This window comes from Cherax quadricarinatus, chromosome 18 (assembly GCF_038502225.1).
Source record: "Cherax quadricarinatus isolate ZL_2023a chromosome 18, ASM3850222v1, whole genome shotgun sequence".
In the NCBI taxonomy this organism is placed as follows: domain Eukaryota; kingdom Metazoa; phylum Arthropoda; class Malacostraca; order Decapoda; family Parastacidae; genus Cherax; species Cherax quadricarinatus.
In genome coordinates this window covers 20,080,850-20,102,408 of record NC_091309.1, presented here as the reverse complement: position 1 = coordinate 20,102,408, position 21,559 = coordinate 20,080,850, and the positions used below count along the sequence as shown (strand labels likewise).

The 21,559-nt window shown below is 38.0% G+C and overlaps 1 protein-coding gene across 5 annotated transcripts in view; it reads left to right on the top strand.

The window, feature by feature from the left end:
- LOC128689429 (mesoderm induction early response protein 1) overlaps positions 1-21,559 on the top strand; it is a 169,369-nt gene that overhangs the window by 57,094 nt on the left and 90,716 nt on the right. For all 5 annotated transcript variants that reach the window (XM_053777723.2, XM_053777721.2, XM_053777724.2 and 2 more), the window contains 2 exons: positions 14,180-14,294; positions 19,609-19,649. In XM_053777723.2, coding sequence (XP_053633698.1) covers positions 14,180-14,294; positions 19,609-19,649 — 156 coding nt within the window. The remainder of the gene's footprint in view (positions 1-14,179; positions 14,295-19,608; positions 19,650-21,559) is intronic.

Sequence of the window (21,559 nt, the reverse complement as noted above, 5' to 3'; positions counted from 1 at the left end):
AAAATTTCCCTCGTGACCCATGCCTTACTGTTAACCTTTCACATCACACACAATTTACTCTTGGCGACACTGTGTTTCTTGAACACTGAGATTTTCAGAGTGATACACCAGTAAAGGCTTCACTTTCAAATCCCCACTAGCATTACCACAACACGAGAATTAGCCTGTCTTTCATAGGCTTGTGTCCTGGGAGTGCCATTTCCTCCTGCATGACGTAGGTCCTCTTTGGCATTTTCTTCCAAAAAGAGGCCTGTTTTGTCACAATTGAACACTTGTTGTGGGACGAATTCTTCAGCTTCTAAATAGTCCTTGAAATCTTGCACGAATTTTTCAGCTGCACATTTGTCAGAACTGGCAGCCTTGCTATGCCTTACCACACTGTGTATGCCACTATGCTTCTTAAATCTCTCAAACCAGCCTTTGCTGACCTTAAATTCACTAACATAAGCACTTGTTGCAGGCATTTTCTTTACGAGGTCGGTATGCAACTGCCTTGCCTTTTCACAAATTATCGACTGCATAACACTATCTCCTGCTAATTGTTTTTCATTGATCCACACTACCAACAAATTCTCAACATCTTCGAGTATTTGCAATCACTTTTTGGCGAGGATATCTACCCCCTTCACAACAACAGCTTCCTTGATTTCCTTTTTCTTAGACACAATGGAAGTGATCGTTGAATGGAGTTTTCTGTACGTCCTGCTGAGCTCAGCCACACTCACTCCACTTTCATATTTTGTGATTTCTTTCTTTAATTGTATCATGTTTCTCACCTTCTTTACCAAAGGGCTGGCACTAAAAGCTTTCTTTGGGCACACAGTGGCTTATTTAACAGTTTCAAGAACCAAAAAAATGGATTATTACGAAATGTATCGTATAAACGCCTGGAGTGATGGTCACTCGTGGAGAAACAATGCCACACTGACGCTCTGAATGTTGTGTGGGAGCCTTTGTGTATGCCTGGCCGCTCCTGGCCACACAAACGTGTTCCATGTGACAGACAAATCGCAAGGCAAATCACGAACCACGAGGCTTTATTTTGATGAAAAAAGTTGCCGAAAGTGGAAATTCATGAAACGCGAGGCTCGTAAAACTCGGGGTCCACTGTACAATTCGTTCCAGACACCCAAAAATATTAACAAAAAATACATTTTTTAAAGATTAACTAAAGTTTTACATAAACAAAACAGTGAGAATTAAATAAAATGACTAATGAAATGGATTAATGAGCATTTAACATCACATTTACCTTTATTGAAGATTCTTGTTGGCATATGGAAGACGGGAAGGAGAGAGGGAGGACTGATTATTGTTTGAAGGGGAATCCCCCTTCATAAGGACTTCAGGTATTAAGTCCCTATCTGGGGTTACTTCTTTTCTTTGTCTTTTACTGGCACTAGGACCAGCTTGTGAGTCACTGCACCTCTGTTGCACAAAAAAACTGTCCAGAGAGGTCTGTTTCTGATGTCTTTCTAAAATTTGCCTGAAGTGGAACAAGGTTTTGTCACCGAACATGTTGCATATATGGCTTGTTTCAGCTTGGTCAGGGTGATATTTCTCCACAAGACTTTGCACCTCCCCCCACTTTGCACACATGTCCTTAATCGCTGAAGAAGGCACCTTCTTCCCTCTCTCTTCCTCCTCCTCTGAACCAATTTCCTCAGCTGTTGTCTGTTGCTGTTGCAGATGAAGGTCTTACATCTCTTCTGTGGTTAGCTCTTGGCCCCATGGTAGCGTATTTCGCAGTCGCGCTCAGTAAACAACCACAAAAAACAATGGATTATAACAAAATGTTTGGATGAATGCGCAGAGTGTTACTCACTCACCGAGAGACACAGCCAGACTGACTCACACACGTGGCGTGGCAGGCGGACACGTCCAGTATGGTCAATTTCCGAGTTGCCGACCGAAATCCAGGATAGAATTTCAGTCAAAAAAGTGGCCGAAATTCGATTTGGCCGATATCTGGGGGTCCACTGTATAATAATACAGTAACAGATAACAGAAATGAGACATTTCTACTATCTCATTGGCACATGTTTATTCGTAATCTATAAATATGGCCTCTTAGTTTACCTACTGATGTTATGAAATATTCCTTGTCATTTTTTTCATATCCTTTGATAATATATTCTTATTTTCTAAAGTTGGCCAGTGTTGCATAGAAGTTTTGCATTATAGCTGTAGGAATCTGCTTACAATCTTTCTATTAATCCTTTCACTATCACAACCCCCCAAATAAAAAATGCTGACAGTGTTATGATTTTTTTTTAAAAATCAGTCTTCTGAAATGTAGAACTTTTTTCTGAAGGTAAAGATGCCAAAAACATGAAATTTGATGGAAAACTTTCAGAATTAACCCCCTTCAGGGTCCAGACCCTGATCTGAGCCACATTTTCTGCAATTCCATTGTTCCAGTCGATAAAACTCATAACTGTTTCGCTAGTATTCCTTCTATTCTGTTGATTGAGTACAAGAAACCGCCCATTTACCTATTTCAACTACCCAATAAAGTGATCAGAAATCCGTAATGTCGCCAATTTCACACAAAATTAAAAAATTGCCAATTTAAAGATAGGGTTCAGAATAAATAATGTAGACCTTCTTGGCACTAAAAAAAACATTTCCTCTGTTCATTGGTTATGTCCCCAGGCCTCTCTTGTATTAGGCTTGCTTTAATTTTGAATTTTTATTCACACAAAAAGTAGAAGATTTACTGTTATGCATTCTAATGCATTATTGTAACAATTGTATAAATAATATCAGTGCATTCCTAAATTCATATTAGATTAGCCAGTTGAATGTGTATAGGATGAGTGATGCCATTTGTGTACTCTTGAATACCAGCAAAAAATTAACATTTTTGCTCCTCTTAACTCAGTTTCAAGTTATTTTCAGCCCTGAAACCAATCAAAATCATCTTTATTTATGTAATATATCTTCCATTCTATCAAATGAGACCAAGAAACCAAGAATACAATCATAAAGATCATTTGAAAATACACCTCAAAGTTGCTGTTTTAACCCAGTCTGTTTTTTTCCCCATTATGCACTGCTTGCTGTAGGATTTTTTTCATATGGTTCACACTTGCCATATAGACCCATTCTCTCATATCTAGACCCAAATTTACTGCTCACAGCTTGTCTGCATGAGCTGAGCTCATGGCATAGAACTACAGTACTGACCCTGGCTTCAGAGCCGTTGGACTATGGCACTTACCCCAAAAGGGTTAAGCAAGTGCAGAGTCGATGATCTGAGTGAGATTTATGCATAATCAACTTTTCCAACTTTGAGTCCTATTTTAGCCAATTCCAGTGCTCAATTCAACTTTATTTGAAGCATGTAGAGAGAATGGAGCGAAACAGAATGACTTCAAGAGTGTATCAGTCTGTAGTGGAAGGAAGGCGGGGTAGGGGTCGGCCTAGGAAAGGTTGGAGAGAGGGGGTAAAGGAGGTTTTGTGTGCGAGGGGCTTGGACTTCCAGCAGGCATGCGTGAGCGTGTTTGATAGGAGTGAATGGAGACAAATGGTTTTTAATACTTGACGTGCTGTTGGAGTGTGAGCAAAGTAACATTTATGAAGGGGTTCAGGGAAACCGGCAGGCCGGACTTGAGTCCTGGAGATGGGAAGTACAGTGCCTGCACTCTGAAGGAGGGGTGTTAATGTTGCAGTTTAAAAACTGTAGTGTAAAGCACCCTTCTGGCAAGACAGTGATGGAGTGAATGATGGTGAAAGTTTTTCTTTTTCGGGCCACCCTGCCTTGGTGAGAATCGGCCAGTGTGATAATAAAAAAAAAAAATAATAATTGAAGCTAGTTTGCTAGGATGCATTTTGTTCTTTCGATTGAATGGTAGTGCACGCAGAAGTTAGTAAGTTGGCAAATTTTGCATAAAATTAAAAAAAATCCAATTAAAAAATAATAAATAAATACTGTAGGCATTTCAGCCACTAAAATGACATTTCCTCTGTTCATTGACCATGTTCCCAGGCCTCTCCTATATTATGCTTGCCCTTCATTTTGAATCCATCATCACAGTCACCTAAAGTCAATACCTGACCAGCTGGACTGTAGTTCGTATGCCGAGTTGCGTGCGCCCAGCAGTAACAGCCTGGTTGATCAGGTCATGATCCACCATGAGGCCTGGTCACAGACTGGGCCACGGGGGCATTGACCCCCCTGAACCCTCTCCAGGTATACACCAGAAAATCAAGTTTTACCCTATTTTTCAAGTAAAATATAATGAAGAATGATTGGGCAGAGTTTAGGGCATCCCAATAATTGAAGGAGACCTACTAAAATCCCATAAGACAGACTGGAGACCCCAGGGGGCCCTACCCTTCCTCAATTTTTTTCACAGTTTTCCTGAGGAAGGGTAGGGCCCCCTGGTTCCCCTGGTCTGTCTCATGGAATTTTACTTGAATTGAATATTTCTGCCACTTTAAAACCTATTCCAAGCCACTTCTGGTTTGAAACTATCCAACATTATCTCTACTTCAGTAGTGTCTTCTCCATCCATCATTATCTCTACTTCAGTAGTTTCTTCTCCAAGAAACAGCCAATAAAGCCATGAAAAACCATATTAGAAAACACCTTAAACTCACTATTTTAAACCAAACTAGTTCAGAGATGTTTGCTTTTTCGATCATGCATAGTGTGGGGGCAGGATTTTTTTTTCTATGCATATTCAGCGTATAGACTCATTCTCTTTTGTCTAGGCAAAAATTTACCACTCATAGCTTATTTGAGGGAGCTGAGCTCATAATGAAGATCTACATAAGTGGCATCATTGACATTGATCTATGTGAGAAACAATGAAAAGGTTAATATTTTTGTCTGATATCTTTAATATTTTATTACACTTAATAAATTCAATTCCATCATCAATCTATCACTACTCTTGCACCATCTATCTATGTCTTCTTACAGGGATACATGTACATAGTCATTTTTATTTCTTATCTTGCTTGGATCTTTCCATCATCAGCAAACATGTTGATACACAGGTGCAGACTGACATGCACACATTCTCTCACACTAAAAAAAAGGCTTTTGATATGGTGCCCCCTGAAGGTTACATAGCAGATTGGAGAAGCAAGCTATAGTAAATAGGAAGATATTAACATGAATAAGGAAACACTTAAACAATAGAAACTTCAGAGTCACTATGAGTGATAAAACCTCAGTATTGGTGTGTAACTAGCAGAGTTCCACTAGGCTCTTTGTTGGGTCCTCTTACTGTTAGTGATATATTTAAATGACCTGATTGAAGGAGTTAACTCCTACATATCCTTGTTTTCACTTGCGAATGATGCAAAAATAATGAGAATAATACGAACTTAAGAGGATGGAAGAAAGTTGCAAGAAGACTTGGATAGACTTCAGGGATGGCCAAATATATGGTTATTGGAATTTAACCATAGTAAAAGCAAAGTTATGAAGCTAGGAGACAGGGGGCCTAAAGCAAAAAGCATTTAGGGGGAAAAAAGCTCACGGGAGCAAGTACTGAAGACCTTAACCCTTAAACTGTTCAAACGTAGATCTACGTTTTTTCAACATTTGAATGTATGTAAAAAAAGTAGATCTTCGTTTCTTTTTTTAATTTGAAAACGTGTAAAAAAAACTTTGATCTACTTTTTTTTTTTTAAATATGTAAAAAAAACGTAGATCTACTTTTGGAGCACTACGCATGTGAACATAGATCTGCTTGGACAGTTTAAGGGTTAACCCTTTCAGGGTCGACAGGCCCTGTCAGAGACTTGTTCTCAGGGTCGGCCAAATTTCAAAAAAAAAAAAAAAAATTTTTTCTTATGAAAAAATAGAGTTTATTTTACTGAACATTATAGGCTAAACAAAAAAAAATTTACCATCAATACTTACCGAGATATGGAGGCGTGAAGTTGATGAAAAAGGGGCACTGTGTGGCAACATCGCCGACTGCCGTCACCCAGTATTCTTTTATTTACTTTCTTATGTACTAATTTCTATTATTTTTTAATTTTTCTTTTTCCAAGTAACTTTTATGGCCTGTGAGACCAGTATGATCAGTATTTTGTAAGTTATTTCTTTTTCAATACTACACAATATGGGCGTAAACACTGTTGTCATTGTTTTGTTTACAAAAAATATTTGCACAAACAAACGATATGAAATGTTGTTTATTACTATTTTTCTATATTTTACATACACATATACAGTCATAGGGAATGTTTCTAGAAGTTCTGCAACCTGTGGAAATCTTTGAAACATTGTGTCATGCACAGTGTTTCACACACAAAACGAGTGTCTCTGCGTTGTTGTGGGCGTTTTCTTGTATGTGCACAGACGTAACACCTCTTTTGAGCCTTCTTCTTGAAAGCAGTAGCAGGCAGTTTTACCAGGAAGTGATCACCATGCTTCAAACGAGAAGAAAGTTGTTGAAAATTTGGTGGGCAGTCTACTGCAGGTGCTGTTCCTTGGTACTTGAATACTATTTGTCTGATGACAGACAAACAGAATTCGCTGTATGGTGGTTTGTTTCTGGTCCACATCTTACACATATTATAAGCATTCAGCATGGAAATGTCCAGAAGATGGAAAAGGAGTTTTATGTACCACTTATAACTCTTGCGAACACAATCACAAACCCAATCTGCATGTCACAGTTGTCCACTGAACGCATATTGAGGGTGTAGTCCATCACAGCTGCAGGTTTTAGAATGGGTTCATTGCTTTCTCTATGCTGCCTGCCAGTGTCTGCCATTTCATTAGGGTGAACTGATGACAACAGTGTGACATCTCATTTGTCATGCTACCGAAATGCCATGATGTCATTGGCAGCAAACACCTGCACCTCACCCCTACGAGTGCCAGCGTCAAGCCTGGGCATATGTTTCTGATTTGCATGCACTGTGCCACGCACATCTGTCATGTTCACACGCAAAAAATCACTGAGTGTGGGGCTTGTGTACCAGTTATCTGTATATAATATATGCCCCTTACCAAGATATGGTTCCCTCATTGTTCTAACCACATCACCAGAGATGCCCAATAACTTCCTGGTATTTTGCAATGTATAACTTCCAGTGTTCACAATAATATCCAATACCAGACCACTGTAACAATCACAAAGCACAAACAACTTTATACCAAAGCGTTTCCTCTTGCTTGGTATGTACTGCTTGAAAGAGAGTCTTCCTTTGAACAGAATCAAAGACTCGTCAATTACAAGCTTCCTGAAGGGATAAAAATGAATATTGAATTTCTCTTTCAGATACACAAACACATTCTTAATCTTATATAACCTGTCATTTCTGTCAGGCCTGGTTTTGTCTGAGAAGTGAAGCATACGTAACATTAGCATAAATCGATTCACTGGCATTATATCACTGAAACCTGGGGTTGCAATCAGGCGGTCTGTTGACCAGTATGATTTCACACTGTGCTTATACACATGTGGCATAAGCATTATTGTGGCAAAGAAAAGATACATCTCAGCCACAGTTGTCTCCTTCCACTGGTGTAGACATGATTTTGGTGAAAGTATTGTGTTTGCCATGGTGTACTCGTAGTATGTGTTGCTTTCCATGACAATACTTTCCATCAGGAGTTCGTCAAAGAATAACTCGAAACATTCCAGTTCACTGGCATTGTTCCCAAGCGTACAGGATGGCCGTATTCCACTTTGGCTGTCATCAAACTGGTGGGAATTTGGAACAAAATTGACAGCTTCCTGCCAATCCCAGGTGTGGTGTGTAGGTTGGTACTGGACAATGACAGGAGGTTGTGGTTGTGGAGGCTGGTGTGGTGGGTGGATGGGGGATGGTGGCCTTTGTTGTAGATCAGCTGAGGCAGCGGCATGGGTGGCAGCATGGCCCACTGCTGGTGCCTCAGGGCCGACACCACCACTACCACCACCATGCACATTTTCCATCCGAATTGCAACACTGTCATCGTCATTTTCACTGTGTGTTCCTGTTGTACAGCCACGGGATGTACTCCGAGATGTACTCCTTCCCCTTGGAATAGCATATGGCACACTACCAGAGCGCATATATCGTCGTATATACTGACGCTTCACTGGGGAATATTGCACTTCACTATCACTACTGGAACTAGTTTGAAGAGCTTGTAGTTCATATTCACTATCACTGTCATCACAAATGCTCACATTTGATTCTGGGATTTGGGAAAATAGGAGTTTCCTCTTTGATTCTGGTAGAACTGAACGTGAACAAGACGGCCCAGCACCCGAGGTGGAAGGCTGAGGGTCGTCTGGGTTTTCCTCACTATTACCGATATTATGGTCATTAGTTCCGGACAAAACCTCACCAAAACCTTGAAACTCATCTTCACTGGCACTTCCATCTGTATTAGAACTGTCACTGGGGAACAAAAGTGTCCCAGTTCACCGAGGAGTGAGGAACTTCTTACCGCGAGGCGTGGTGGACATTGTTTACAAAGATGATGTTCCCACAATGCACCACTGGGTCCCAGATTTTTTTAGTACTGTGCACACCCACCACACAGACCCATTCTCACATCTAGGCCTACCAGCCTTTTCCCGCAAGATTTGACGGCACTAGAATTTGTGCGTACTAGTACGTCAAAAACCCCTGCGTGTAAGCCGTACTAGTACGGCCGAAACCGTGAAAGGGTTTAAGTATTCATTTCTCCAATTCTGTTTACTGAGGTGCATATAAACAGAACATCAGCAGTATAAGCTAAACTTGCAAAGATAAAAGTAGGAATTTAGACAAAGACCTGTTTAAAATGCATTTACCCTCATTTACAATGCACTCTTGAATATGCAGTGCTGATGATCTAAATGTAAAAAGTGAAACTAGAGTGCAAGAGAGAGCTCAAAAGGAATGAGCTACAAAAGAAAAAAAGATGCGAGAGCCATTTCTTCTCACTTGAGGAGGGAAGATGAAGAGAGTATAACCACATACAAAATACTACAGGGCATACATGGTGTAGGCAGATAAGCATTTTACCAGAGATATAACAAGAACAATAAGTGATTTGAAATTAGACACAAACAAGCAAGAAGAACATTAGGAAATATTTATTTAATGTTAGCAGTATGTTGAATGAGCCGTGTAATGACAGTAGAGGTCAACTAGATGCAGGGTTTCAAAAACTGAAATGACTGGGCTCAGTCACGTATCATTTGAGCAAAAGTTGAAAGGTGGGACCACTAGCTAGTACTCACCCTCTCTTATTTCTGCAAACTCAAAGGTAATTACAAATAAGTGATATGTGATAACAGAAACTCTGTTTACCTCTGTGCTGTAATTGAAAATCTGACTTTGGCTACCTACTCATCACAACTAATGGTCTCATTTTCATTATAGTTTATTTCTCTTATCTTCATCTCCATTTTTTGTATTCTTTCTTCCCTTGAATTATAGCTTTCACTTACATTTGTATTTATTCCACTTTATTTTTTCTTCTTTCTGCATCCCGACTCAACAAAAATAACAAGTCTTGTTTTGTCAGTAGTTTCCATCAGAAGCTTGTGATCTTTTGCAATTGATGTTTCAGTCTTAATGCTTGCTTGCCTTGGTGTCCAGTGCTTCCATTTGCTTATCTGTTTTTCCTAGGTTGAGGTTGGAGGGAGGGGTAATGGAGGTTTTGTGTGCGAGGGGCTTGGACTTCCAGCAAGCACGTGTGAGTTTATTTGGAGCAAATGGAGACAAGTGGTTTTTAGGACTTGACTTGCTGTTGGAGTGTAAGCAGGGTAATATTAATGAATGGATTCAGGGACTTGCTGTTGGAGTGTAAGCAGGGTAATACATGTATTAATGAATGGATTCAGGGAAACCGGCAGGCTGGACTTGAGTCCTAGAGATGGGAAGTACGGTGCCTGCACTCTGAAGATGGGGTGTTAATGTTGCAGTTTTATAACTGTATACAGTGTAAGCACACCTCTGGCAAGACAGTAATGGAGTGAATGATGGGGAAAGTTTTTATTTTTTGGGCCACCCTACCTTGGTGGGAAACGGCCAGTGAGTTAATAAAAAAAAAACATAGAGGGCTGAAGAGGGGTTATTGAGGTATTTTTGTTAAATTTTTTTGCATTACTTGGCCTCATTTGCTTACTTTTTATCCATCTTTGTTTTGTATGAATCCATGTACTTCCCTTCTCCAAATTACTGTTGTTTGCTTTATCATTTTTTGTTGTGCTACATTTTGTTCCAGTTCCTTTGTTATATTTTCTTTCAACCTCCAACTTCTATAATTAGTTTTTCTAGATGATTTTTTAGTTCATCAGTCTTAATTGTTAGCTCATTGATTTCTTATCTACTCTCTCCCGATTTAAATTGCTGAGAAAGCCTGCAAGAAGGTAAAAAAGTTAAGAGAGAATATAGAGGATTTTACAGAATAATAATAATAATAATAATAATAATATCTATTTCTACAAGTACATGTACATGGTATACAGTCCTAGCTGACATCAATGACATACTACTATATAGAGAGCTGCTTGTTATGCTGAGCATTTCGGGCAAATTAGGTCAGTTTTGTCCCAGGATGTGACCCACACCAGTCGACTAACACCCAGGTACCTAATTTATACTGATGGGTGAACATGGACAGCAGGTGTCTTATGGAAACATGTCCTAATGTTTTCCAGCCAAATTGTATAAAGCATTGCTCCACCACCCCCAAAATATGGGCTAGTGAATGAATCTAATTTCTTAATGTTTTGTCTGTGGGAATGTGTAGATATTGTCTTCTACGTCTGCAAATTAGGCTGAGAGCCTATAACAAAGTTTGGTAACTTGAGCTTCATAGCTCTCATATTATTCATGTCTTCATTTTTCTTCATTATTTGAATTTGGTGCCTTTTCTTTTCTGCTGTGCAGTGCCTCCTACATCTTGCATAAATACAAATTTCCAGATTAGGGCTTGACTCATGGAACTAGTTGACAAATGTAACCATGGAGTGATAGCCCCCAAAAATAAGGAAAGTGCAATGGGAAAAGTAGGAAGATAGATATTCACTTTCTATTGAATAGAACACAAGGAATGGTAGTAAACAAAGCAAAATTTAGCCTTAGTTAACTAAAAAGTTTAGTATTCCATGGCATGATCCCAGTGCCCTTACTGTTTCTCATCTTCATAGCAAACATAAACAAAAACATTAGCTACAGCTGTCTCTCATCCTTTGTGAATGATACCACAATAAGGATGAAGATCACCTTTGTAGAGGATACACAAAATTTGCAAGCAGATATCAGCATAGTCTTCCATTGGGTAATAGAAAATAACATGATGTTCACTGACAACAAATTACAAATGCTTGGATATCGTAGAAATGAACCCAGAATGAGCACTGGATACAAAAAGAACATATATAATAATGGCAGGTGACCTATTATTTAAAGAGTACAATGAGGCACAGTAAGGGGTGTTAATGTTTTATAACTGTAGTGTAAGCATACCTCTGGCAAGAGAATGCTAGAGTGAATGATGATGAAAGTTTTTTTATTTTTTTGGGCCACCCTGCCTTGGTGAGAAATGGCCGATGTGTTAAAAAAAATAATAAGGCAAATGTCACAAAATCCAGGAAAATGACAGGGTAGGTAATGAAAACTTTCAAGATGAGAAAAATTTCACTGTTGACACTTCAAATCACTTGTGTTCATTTGTTTAGAATATTGTTCAGCATTGATAGCTTCATTCAAGGCAGGAGAGATATCAGAGCTGGAAAATTTACACATCATTTACTGCACGCAGAGCCAAGAGAGCATTATAACTACTGGGAATGCCTCATGCTTGGAATGTACTTTCTGAAGCAAAGCAGAGATACTGTCTCTGATAACATATACAGCATATGAAAATCTACACGTGACCATTATGTACTGGAGTGAGAATTATGGAAGAAAGAGTAAAATAGATCTAGTAAAAGCAGGATCGTCATGGGCACAGTAAGAGAATGCTGTGTCAACATTTGTGACCCAAAACTATAAAACCTGCTACCAGCAGATATCAGAAATTTTGCTGGAAGATATGTAGAAATTTTCAAGATGAAACAGAGTTGCTTCTGCCAAGTACCAAATCAACCAAGCTGTGAAGAATGTGTGAGCCAAGGGGCCATCAGCAGCAACAGCCTAGTTATTCAGGCAATCAGCATTAAAGCCTGGCCCCAGGCAAGGCTCTAAGGGTAAAAAATAACAAAAAGTCAATACCCAGTCACAGGTATCACAGGTTAGACTAATTTATATATACGTACAGTGGAACCCAGGTTTTCGTCCTTAATCCATTCCAGGTCAGTCAAAATCCGAAATGGACAAAAACTGAAGTAATATTTCCCATAAGAAATAATGTAAATCCAATTAATCTATTCCAGACACCCAAAAATATTAACAAAAAATACATTTTATAGAGAATAACTATAGTTTTATGTACAGAAAACAGTGAGAAATAAATATAAAGCACTAATTTTAATGGATAAATGAACACATAAATCACTTTTACCTTTATTGAAGACTCTTGTTGGCATATTCTTTATGAGATCTGTGTGCAACTGCCTTGCCTTTTTGCAAATTATCGCCTCCACAACACTACCTCCTCCTAACTGTTTTTCATTGATCCACACCAACAACAACAACTCAACATCTTCAATTGTTTGCCATCACTACCACCCTCTACCACCATCACAATAACAACCACAACCCCCCTCTACCACCATCACAACCACAACCCCCCTCTACCACCATCACAACCACATCCCCCCCTACCACCACACTGCCACCCTCTACCACCATCACAACCACAATCACCCTCTGCCACCATCACTACCACCCTCTACTGCCATCACAACCACAACCACCCTCTTCCACTATCACTACCACCCTCTACTGCCATCACAACCACAACCACCCTCTACCACCATCACTACCACCCTCTACCACCAATGTTTCGGATGAACGCACAGAGTATTGCTGACTGAACAAGTGACAGAGGCAGACTGTGAGCGGCGGTATCCTGGGCGGGCAGATGTGTCTGATATGGACGATTTCCGAGTGGATGTACGAAACCTTGGGTAGATATTCGCCGAAAAAAGTGGTTGAAATCCAAATTGTACGATATTCGGACTGGACGAAAACCGAGGTTCCACTGTATTTTTTCAAATTGCCTTGTTGGCATTGGAATATTTTGTTCTCTGATGATCCAGTAGTAATATTTATATTTTGTAGTACTGTATAGCCGGATTATTTGTTTTATTCCTCCAAATAGCTTGCCTTTGATATACCTTTGATGGGTTCTGGGAGTTTTCCCACTCCTAGAGAGCCCAGCCATGGGCCAGGCTTATTTAGTGCTTGCCCAGTCAACCAGGCTGCTGCTGCTGGTGGCCCACTACCCCACATATCCATCACAGCCTGGTTGATATTGCACTGGAGCACAGCAGAAACTACAAAAGAACTGAGGATGTGGCATTCACTCATTTATTATATACCTTGAACACTAGTAATTTTCCCTTTTGAATCTATGAACACACCATGTACACCTTGTAAATTTGTCAACCTTGAAGAGTTGGTAGTGTTTTGAAAACTGGTACTCGGAGATTTGCATTGTTTTTGTGTCTTTGAGTAGCATCATCATAGTTTTGATGTACATTTTATCTTGCTTTTTCAAGTTATTAACACATAAGTGTGTGCATGTGTGTTTGAATTACAACTAATATGGCAGTGGGTTGATGATCAGGGAATGATGTACAGTATTTCAGCTTCTTGTGGTCATTGTAAAAAAAAAACTACATCTGGCATATTTCTTTTTGGGGCCCAAGAAAGAAAACACAGTGAAAAAGAAGTTTTAGATGCATTCTTGATAACTCACTTGCATTGGGAATTCAGTAGATTAATAAAAAATGAGCTCTGGCCATTATTTCTTTTTCATTGTGGTAAACTTGTTTAATAGTTTCATAAATGGAATTGCCTTTGTGAGGTTAACAGTAGTACATATTGTTAACTTCACAAATAAAAAAACTGGCCATTATTTCTTTTTCATTGTGGTAAACTTATATAATAGTGTTTCATAAATGTAATTGCCTTTGTGAGGTTAACAATAGTATGTATTGTAATAAAGTTTTGAGGTAGCCTGATCTTAATATGCATTTCTAGCCTGTTCTATTTCTTTCTTTTGCTTCTTGAAACTTTTCTTGTATATACTCTACTTTCTACCTCATAGATACAAAGGAATACAAAGGATACGAAACAACAGACCATTGGGTCCAAACGAAGCTGTTTATTAAGTCGAAGACTTTTGACGACGCAAACATTGAAAGATGTGGATTTGAAGAGAGGTATTTGTTCATCCTTGTTTTTAAACATATTTGTGGTAGTAATCTCTCTTGCTTCTACTACAGTAATATATTTTGCTACACAATATTTACCAGTATCAAAAATGATATACAGTATGTAGTTTTGAATAATATCATTTGCCTTTATATGTATTGTAATTTTAAAAATTATTGTTATGCATTATATCTGACTGAGTGATGTTTGATTGTATCAAGATTTTCATGATCTTTGATAATTTTAAACAGATAAATGTTTCTTATTGTCTGTGATATGATGAAGTAAATTTAGATTTTGTAACCGGGTTCATTCATGGGCAGTCTTCATTTAATGAATGGGTTGCCTTTCTAGGAAACCCATTCATGTTTATCTTTGTTACATGAAAAATTTTATGCCTTGGTACCATTGCATTACTGTATTTAAATTGAGATATTGTATATTCTACTGGGATTGCACATAAGGACATAGGGAAGTTAACGAAAGCATAATGTATACTGTATTTATCTACTGTAATAATATACATTAACACCTGCATGTTGTTGCTTGGAGAAATTTGATGGAATTTTGGTGTTAATGGGTATGGAAGGGGAGGGGGTCAAGATTGTCTACCTATTTGACAGAAGCACCACTGCTTGGCCTTTTCACTTGGTGAACTTTTAGAAACTCATGCTTGTGCATAAGCCAAGGCACCTCAATTCCCCCTTGTTCAAACAGCTCTGCACATGAAACCAGTTGAGTTAATGATATAATCTTGTATTTGCTGGACAAGTATTTGATTCATTGCATCACATTCATTAGTGTAAATTTCAGTAAATGAGATTTCATTAAATGAGGAATACTTGCTGTTGACTTCATAGTGTGTATATTCTTTCTTAGATATGGGAATCAGACTTACGCAGAATTGTAGGGTAGAACATAATAAGACGTTGTACAGCAGTAGGAAGACTTTTACAATCTGAATATTGATGATCAGTCGATAAAACCTGAAAATAAGTTTATACTTTTTTACTTCCTCGGTACACTGTCTCATTGGCTTCAAATTATTAGCCACTAGTACACTATTCCAAATTGATTTTGTATTTTTTTCTTTAGTTCTGTAGAGTTTGGGTAACAGCTTGCTTTTTTTTTTTCTGATGCAAGTTACCCTACATCGTTGAAAAGTAAAAATCATATACCACTTACTAATTCAGTAAACTAAGTTATGACATGATAAGTCAACTTAGGCCTTGCTAATTTTTTTATATTAGTAATTTTGCTCTATAATTGACTTGCTTTCATTGAGTTTTTTTTCTACTGTGTAGCAGTATTAAGACATACATGTATATTCTACTGTATAGCAGGCTATACAGTAGAATATATGTCTTATTTTTTTTTTTAACACATCAGCTGTCATGCACCAAAGCAGGGTGACCCAAAAAGAAAGAAAAAACATTTGTAATCATTCAACACTTTCACCAAATATGTTTAGAAAAAATCAGGAATGATGTTTACAGTGTTAATTAATTCAACAATCATTGTTGTACATATGGCAGACATAAGAATTTACTGAATGTAAGTGATACCTTATGAATTTTTCTGGGGATCAAGGACATTTACATATATTCTTTGAACACATTGGCTATCTTCCACCGAGGTAGGACATCTGTTCACGGTATTTTATTTCCTGGTCGCTGATAGACGTATGATAAATCTTCTTTCTTTCTTTCAACACATCGGCCGTATCCCACCAAGGCAGGGTGGCCCAAAAGGAAAAACGAAAGTTTCTCCTTTTACATTTAGTAATATATACAGGAGAAGGGGTTACTAGCCCCTTGCCCCTGGCATTTTAGTTGCCTCTTACAACACGCATGGCTTACGGAGGAAGAATTCTGTTCCACTTCCCCATGGAGGTAAGAGGAAATAAACAAGAACAAGAACTAGAAAGAAAATAGCAGAAAACCAAGAGGGGTGTGTATATATATGCTTGTACATGTTTGTGTAGTGTGACCTAAGTGTAAGTAGAAGTAGCAAGACATACCTGAAATCTTGCGTGTTTATGAGACAGACAAAAGACACCAGCAATCCTACCATCATGCAAAACAATCACAGGCTTTCGTTTTACACTCACTTGGCAGGACGGTAGTACCTCCCTGGGCGGTTGCTGTCTACCAACCTACTACCTAGACGTATGATAAATATTTTTTTACAAATACTTATATATATCTTGGAATCTCCCCTTCTCTTGTATAAATTACTGAATATAAGAAGTACAGTATTTCATCTTTTTTGGGTTGCCCTGCCTTGGTGAGAGATGGCTGATGTGTTGAAAAAAAAAAAAAGAATACATTGGAATTGAGTGAGGGTAAGATACATTTATTTTATGCCAAAATGTGGAAGACTTACGAGCATTAGTACCGTATTTAAAAAATTAGAATGTTTTTTGCGTTGCCCTGCCTTGGTGAGAGATGGCTGATGTGCTGAAAAAAAAAAATATTGGAATTGAATGAGGGTAAGATACATTTATTTTATCCCAAAATGTGGAAGACTTATGAGCATTAGTACCGTATTTAAAAAATTAGAATGAAATAAAAAAATGTATTCTAGGTTACTTTATAACATACTACGGACAGTATAACAGGAAAAGGTTTTGCTTGTCAGCCAGATCAGTCAGTAAGTTGTCCTTCAGCCCTTCGGGTAAGTAGTAACTGAACTAGTGAGCGATGACCAGACACTTTCATTGGACCCTTTTCCGTATACAATAATACACACTGCATAGTATATTATAGCTTCATATACAGTGCAATGTTACAACAAGGCACATAAAGCATGTCACTTAAGAAAATTCTAAATGAAATTAATCAATAACTTTTTAGCTCTTTGATTTCCAGACATTCCCCTTAAGCTGCAGCCCATGTTTCTGTTATGAAAAAATGCAGTAGCGTGCATATTAATTAGGACAATGATGAAATAAGACATATTTTGAAAATTTATGCTTATTTGAAAAATATACGACTGATAGGACAGAAAATTGATTAAATAAAGAGGGATTAAATAAAGGAGGGGTTTGGGATATTGGCAGTTTGGAGGGATATGTTGTGTATCTTTATACGTATATGCTTCTAAACTGTTGTATTCTGAGCACCTCTGCAAAAGCAGTGATAATGTGTGAGTGTGGTGAAAGTGTTGAATGATGATGAAAGTATTTTCTTTTTGGGGATTTTCTTTCTTTTTTGGGTCACCCTGCCTCGGTGGGAGACGGCCGACTTGTTGAAAAAAAAAAAAATATGACTACCTTTTGCTTTTATAAGCATTGCCACATGCTTTGGCATAGAATAAACCAGTGTTGAACACATTTTGGCAACTTCTTTGTTGTGGTAACAGATCCTAGTAACAGCAGCAGTTAGCTTCTCTACAGTTGAACAGTCCTGTTTTGCAATCCTGCATTTGGTTATTGCCCATAGATTCTCAATTGGGTTGAGGTTAGGAGAGTTTCCAGGCCAATTTAGAATGCTTGGCCCACTCTGTCAGCATTTTTTGAAAGTGTAGCATGCAGCAATTTCCTACTGGAAAATGCCTTCTCCATCAAGAAAATCACTATCTACAATGGGAAGCAAATGAGTTGCCAGATTTGCCTTCTATTTGTTACTGTTGATGATTCCTTCAACAATAACAAGCCATCCAGGTCCTTCAGCAGTAAAGCTACACTAAAACATCTTAGTTGGGTGTTTTGGTGCTTGCTGAGTGTGTCCACTCTGAAGAGGTTTGCCTTTGCTCCATCTCCCTTCCACTGGTCTGAACCCATGTACAGTGGACCCTCAGTTTTCGAGCTTAATCTGTTCCAAAAGGTTGCTCTAAATCCGAAATGCTCGAAAACTGAACTAACATTTCCCATAAGAAATAATGTAAATCCAATTAATCCATTCCAGACACCCAAAAATATTCACAGAAAATTAATTTTTTAAAGATTAACTATAGTTTTACATACACAAAACAATTATAAATAAATAGTATAAACATTACATACCTGTATTGAAGACTCTTGTTGGCATATGGAAGACAGGGAGGAGGAGAGAGGGAGGATTTATTGTTTGGAAGGGGAATCCCCCTCACGTTTCTCACTTTCTTTACCGAAGAGCTGGCACTCTGAACTTTCTTTGGCCCTATGGTGGCTTATTTCACAGTCACAATCAATTAAGAGCACCAAAATGAATGGATGAATGCGCAAAGTATTCCTTACTCATTGACAGACAGATGCAGAATGAGTGTGATATGTGTGACGAAGTGGCCTTGCCGACGGGGTGGACGTGTCTCAAACACTTGATTTCCAAGTGGATGCTCGAAATCTGGGACAAAATTTTGCTGAAAAAGGGTCTCTAAATCCGAATTACTCGATTTCCGGGACGCTTGAAAACCGAGGGTCCACTGTACTTCAGAATGTGCCTCGTCTGAAAATATAATTTTTCTCCATTTATCTGGTAATCTGTCATCCATCTGTTGTGATCAAGTGCCCACTGCAGCCATTTTTTCTTCATAGCAGCAGTCAATAGGTGTTTCTTTACCGCCTTTTTGGCAATTCTGCCAACTTAAAGGAGCCTTCGTTAAACAGTTGAAAATTCAACATTTACGCCAGCTGTAGCCAAATCTCTCTTATGATAACCTTGTCATCATGAGGTGTTGTCTTGTGTTTTCTTCCACATCTTCCTCGATGCACCACTCCACAATCACCAGTGCTGTCAGCTCTCTTCAGGGTTTGACCAACAGATGACCTTTGCTGGCTCAAATTTTCGGCGATCTGTCTGACACTCAAATCAGCATGTTTTCTAAGAGCTACAGTACTTGCATGCTTTCTAGGTGTAACATCCATTATGAATTTCAGCAGTAATCATGAATTGAAGGGGAGAATTTGGCAAAAACCACATTCATTTACAGAGCATGCTTGCAGGAATAGCCTTAGAGGACAACAGCTATTGTAGCACTGATGAGATTTGCAGGGTAACACCACAGCTGGATGCTTGCCAGAAGTTGGTAGAAACTCTTCTGAAAAGAAAAGAACCCAAACTACATAAATTAAGCTGGAGACTAAGATATATTATGAGATAATCACAAAATTTACTCCTGTCTCGATTAATATGCACACCACTGTAATTTTAGAAAATAAGTAACTGTAATGTTTGTTATCCAAAATTTTCCATAATACTGTACATTATTGGTAATTCATGCTTGTGTAAGTTTAATAAAAAAAAATTCATCTAATGTAGAATCTGTAATTAAAAAATTTTAACTGATTTCATGAATTTGAATTGCTAGAAAATTAACTAATGTTTTTCAACAATCCACTAGGAGTTGCAGTTGAAAATCAGTCTTCCATCATACAACTTGAGGTGCGTGAACTACAAACTGACCTGTTCCTAGCCAGCAGACAGGAGTAGGGCAGGACTTCATTAAACTTCTTTCAAATGATTGCTTCTCACATTTAAGGCAATCTGGTTAAAAGAGTGTATCAATGTTGGACAACACATACGTATGAAAATGCCCTTTTTTTTTTACATTGTTAATAAAATCCTGTTATAAATTTACTTAGAGATGAGTCTCCTCATCCTCTTGCCTTGAATGGCCTTAGAGAAGTCAATTACTGTTTATTCTGTAGTGTAGATAGTTTGTCCTTCTTTTCATATATAACATTAAGATTTACTGTCTTTTTCAAATGTTTGATTTTTTTTTTTTTAGTTTAGTTCAAGTTTCTAGTAGTGCTTCAGTTTTCTTCTTGTATTTGTATTACACTAATAGGAAATGTATAATATTTATTACAAAGAAAATAACTTATTGGTCCCCAGCTGATTAGGTGTGCTGTATGGTTTAACCTACTATCATCATTATTATTAGTGTAAATCAAGAACAGAACTGGTCAAATGACTGACCCTTCTTGAGCTACACTTGCATCTAGCTATGCTTGCACCTTTCTGTTTATGACACTTTTGTGTTAAGATATCTAATTATGAAGCCATCTTAACTCATTTTTTTTTTTAGTGTCATAAGTTTTTGTTTTAAATATTCTTGATAGATGTACATTACATAAAACTTCTTATTCGTAGCACATTTTAAAAACATGAAAGAAATGAAGGTGTTTAGTTATGCAAATTATTTCTTTGAAAATCAAATTCTTTCTTTGAAAATCTTATTACTGGCATAAAATATAAATTGCTGATAATGATGAGGACATACTTTATTTCCTCTTTTTAATGGTAGGGCATTTGTTACTTGACGTATTCTTGACGTATTCGTGATTGGTTAAAAAAAATTGTTTGAATTGGAGTTGTCAGTGTCCTGGATACATAGTACGTACTATCAAGTGCTTGCTAAAACAGAAAAAAAGCTAGAATAACCATATTGAAGTTAAATTAGTGAAATCCCTAGGCATAGATGAAATAACCAGTAGACAGGTTAAAAAATTAGTTTTGAAAGATTAGTTACACAAAATGTGTAAGTATTTCACTTACTTATAATTCCAAAAACTTTGGAGAATATTGTAAGGAGCAAACTGGCACAGCACCTTGAGACTGAAGGTTTTATTGAAGAAAACCAGTGTGAATTCAGTGATAGAAAATCATGCCTAATAATCTGCATTCTGTAACAAGAGTTAGAGATAAAACAAGAACATCAGGGTTAATCCAGAAGCTGGAGAAAGTACTTGAGTGGATCAGAGGTTATGCTGATAGAATACAAAGAGTAACAGCAGATGTTATTTAATTCTACCCATGAGGCAGCAGGATTGGGAGCTGTATTTCAACCTCCATAAACAACTCTGTGATGTTAGCTTCAATTGATCTAGTTGCATTATTCCAGTCTGGTTCAAGTTGGCATTAGCTACAGTTGCAATGGCTCTGTGTGGCAGAAGTTCTTGGTTTCACTACTATGTTCCTCACTTCAGTGACTAAGTTCGAATAGCAGAAGTTTGCATCCTTAGGTTACACATCCTTGTTTTCTAGTCATTGATCTGCCTGTGCATGATCAGGAAAAGCTTTCATCTCGGTTCATACTCAGATATCCAATTCAAGAGTCCAGATTAGTTGGACTACAACTACTGTCAGGACTGTAGTACAGACTTAACTGCATAGTTTTGGCCTACTTCAGGTATGTCAAAACTATGCATGTAATTCTGTAGCTTTTACTCAGCACCTATAGGTAGCTACGGGAGGAGTCTCTTATACAAGCGACCCCTTTAGGCCACTAAGATGACAGTCATGATCATAATGCTCTCTCTTTGAGATTTCATAGAGACTGAGAAGGGCTT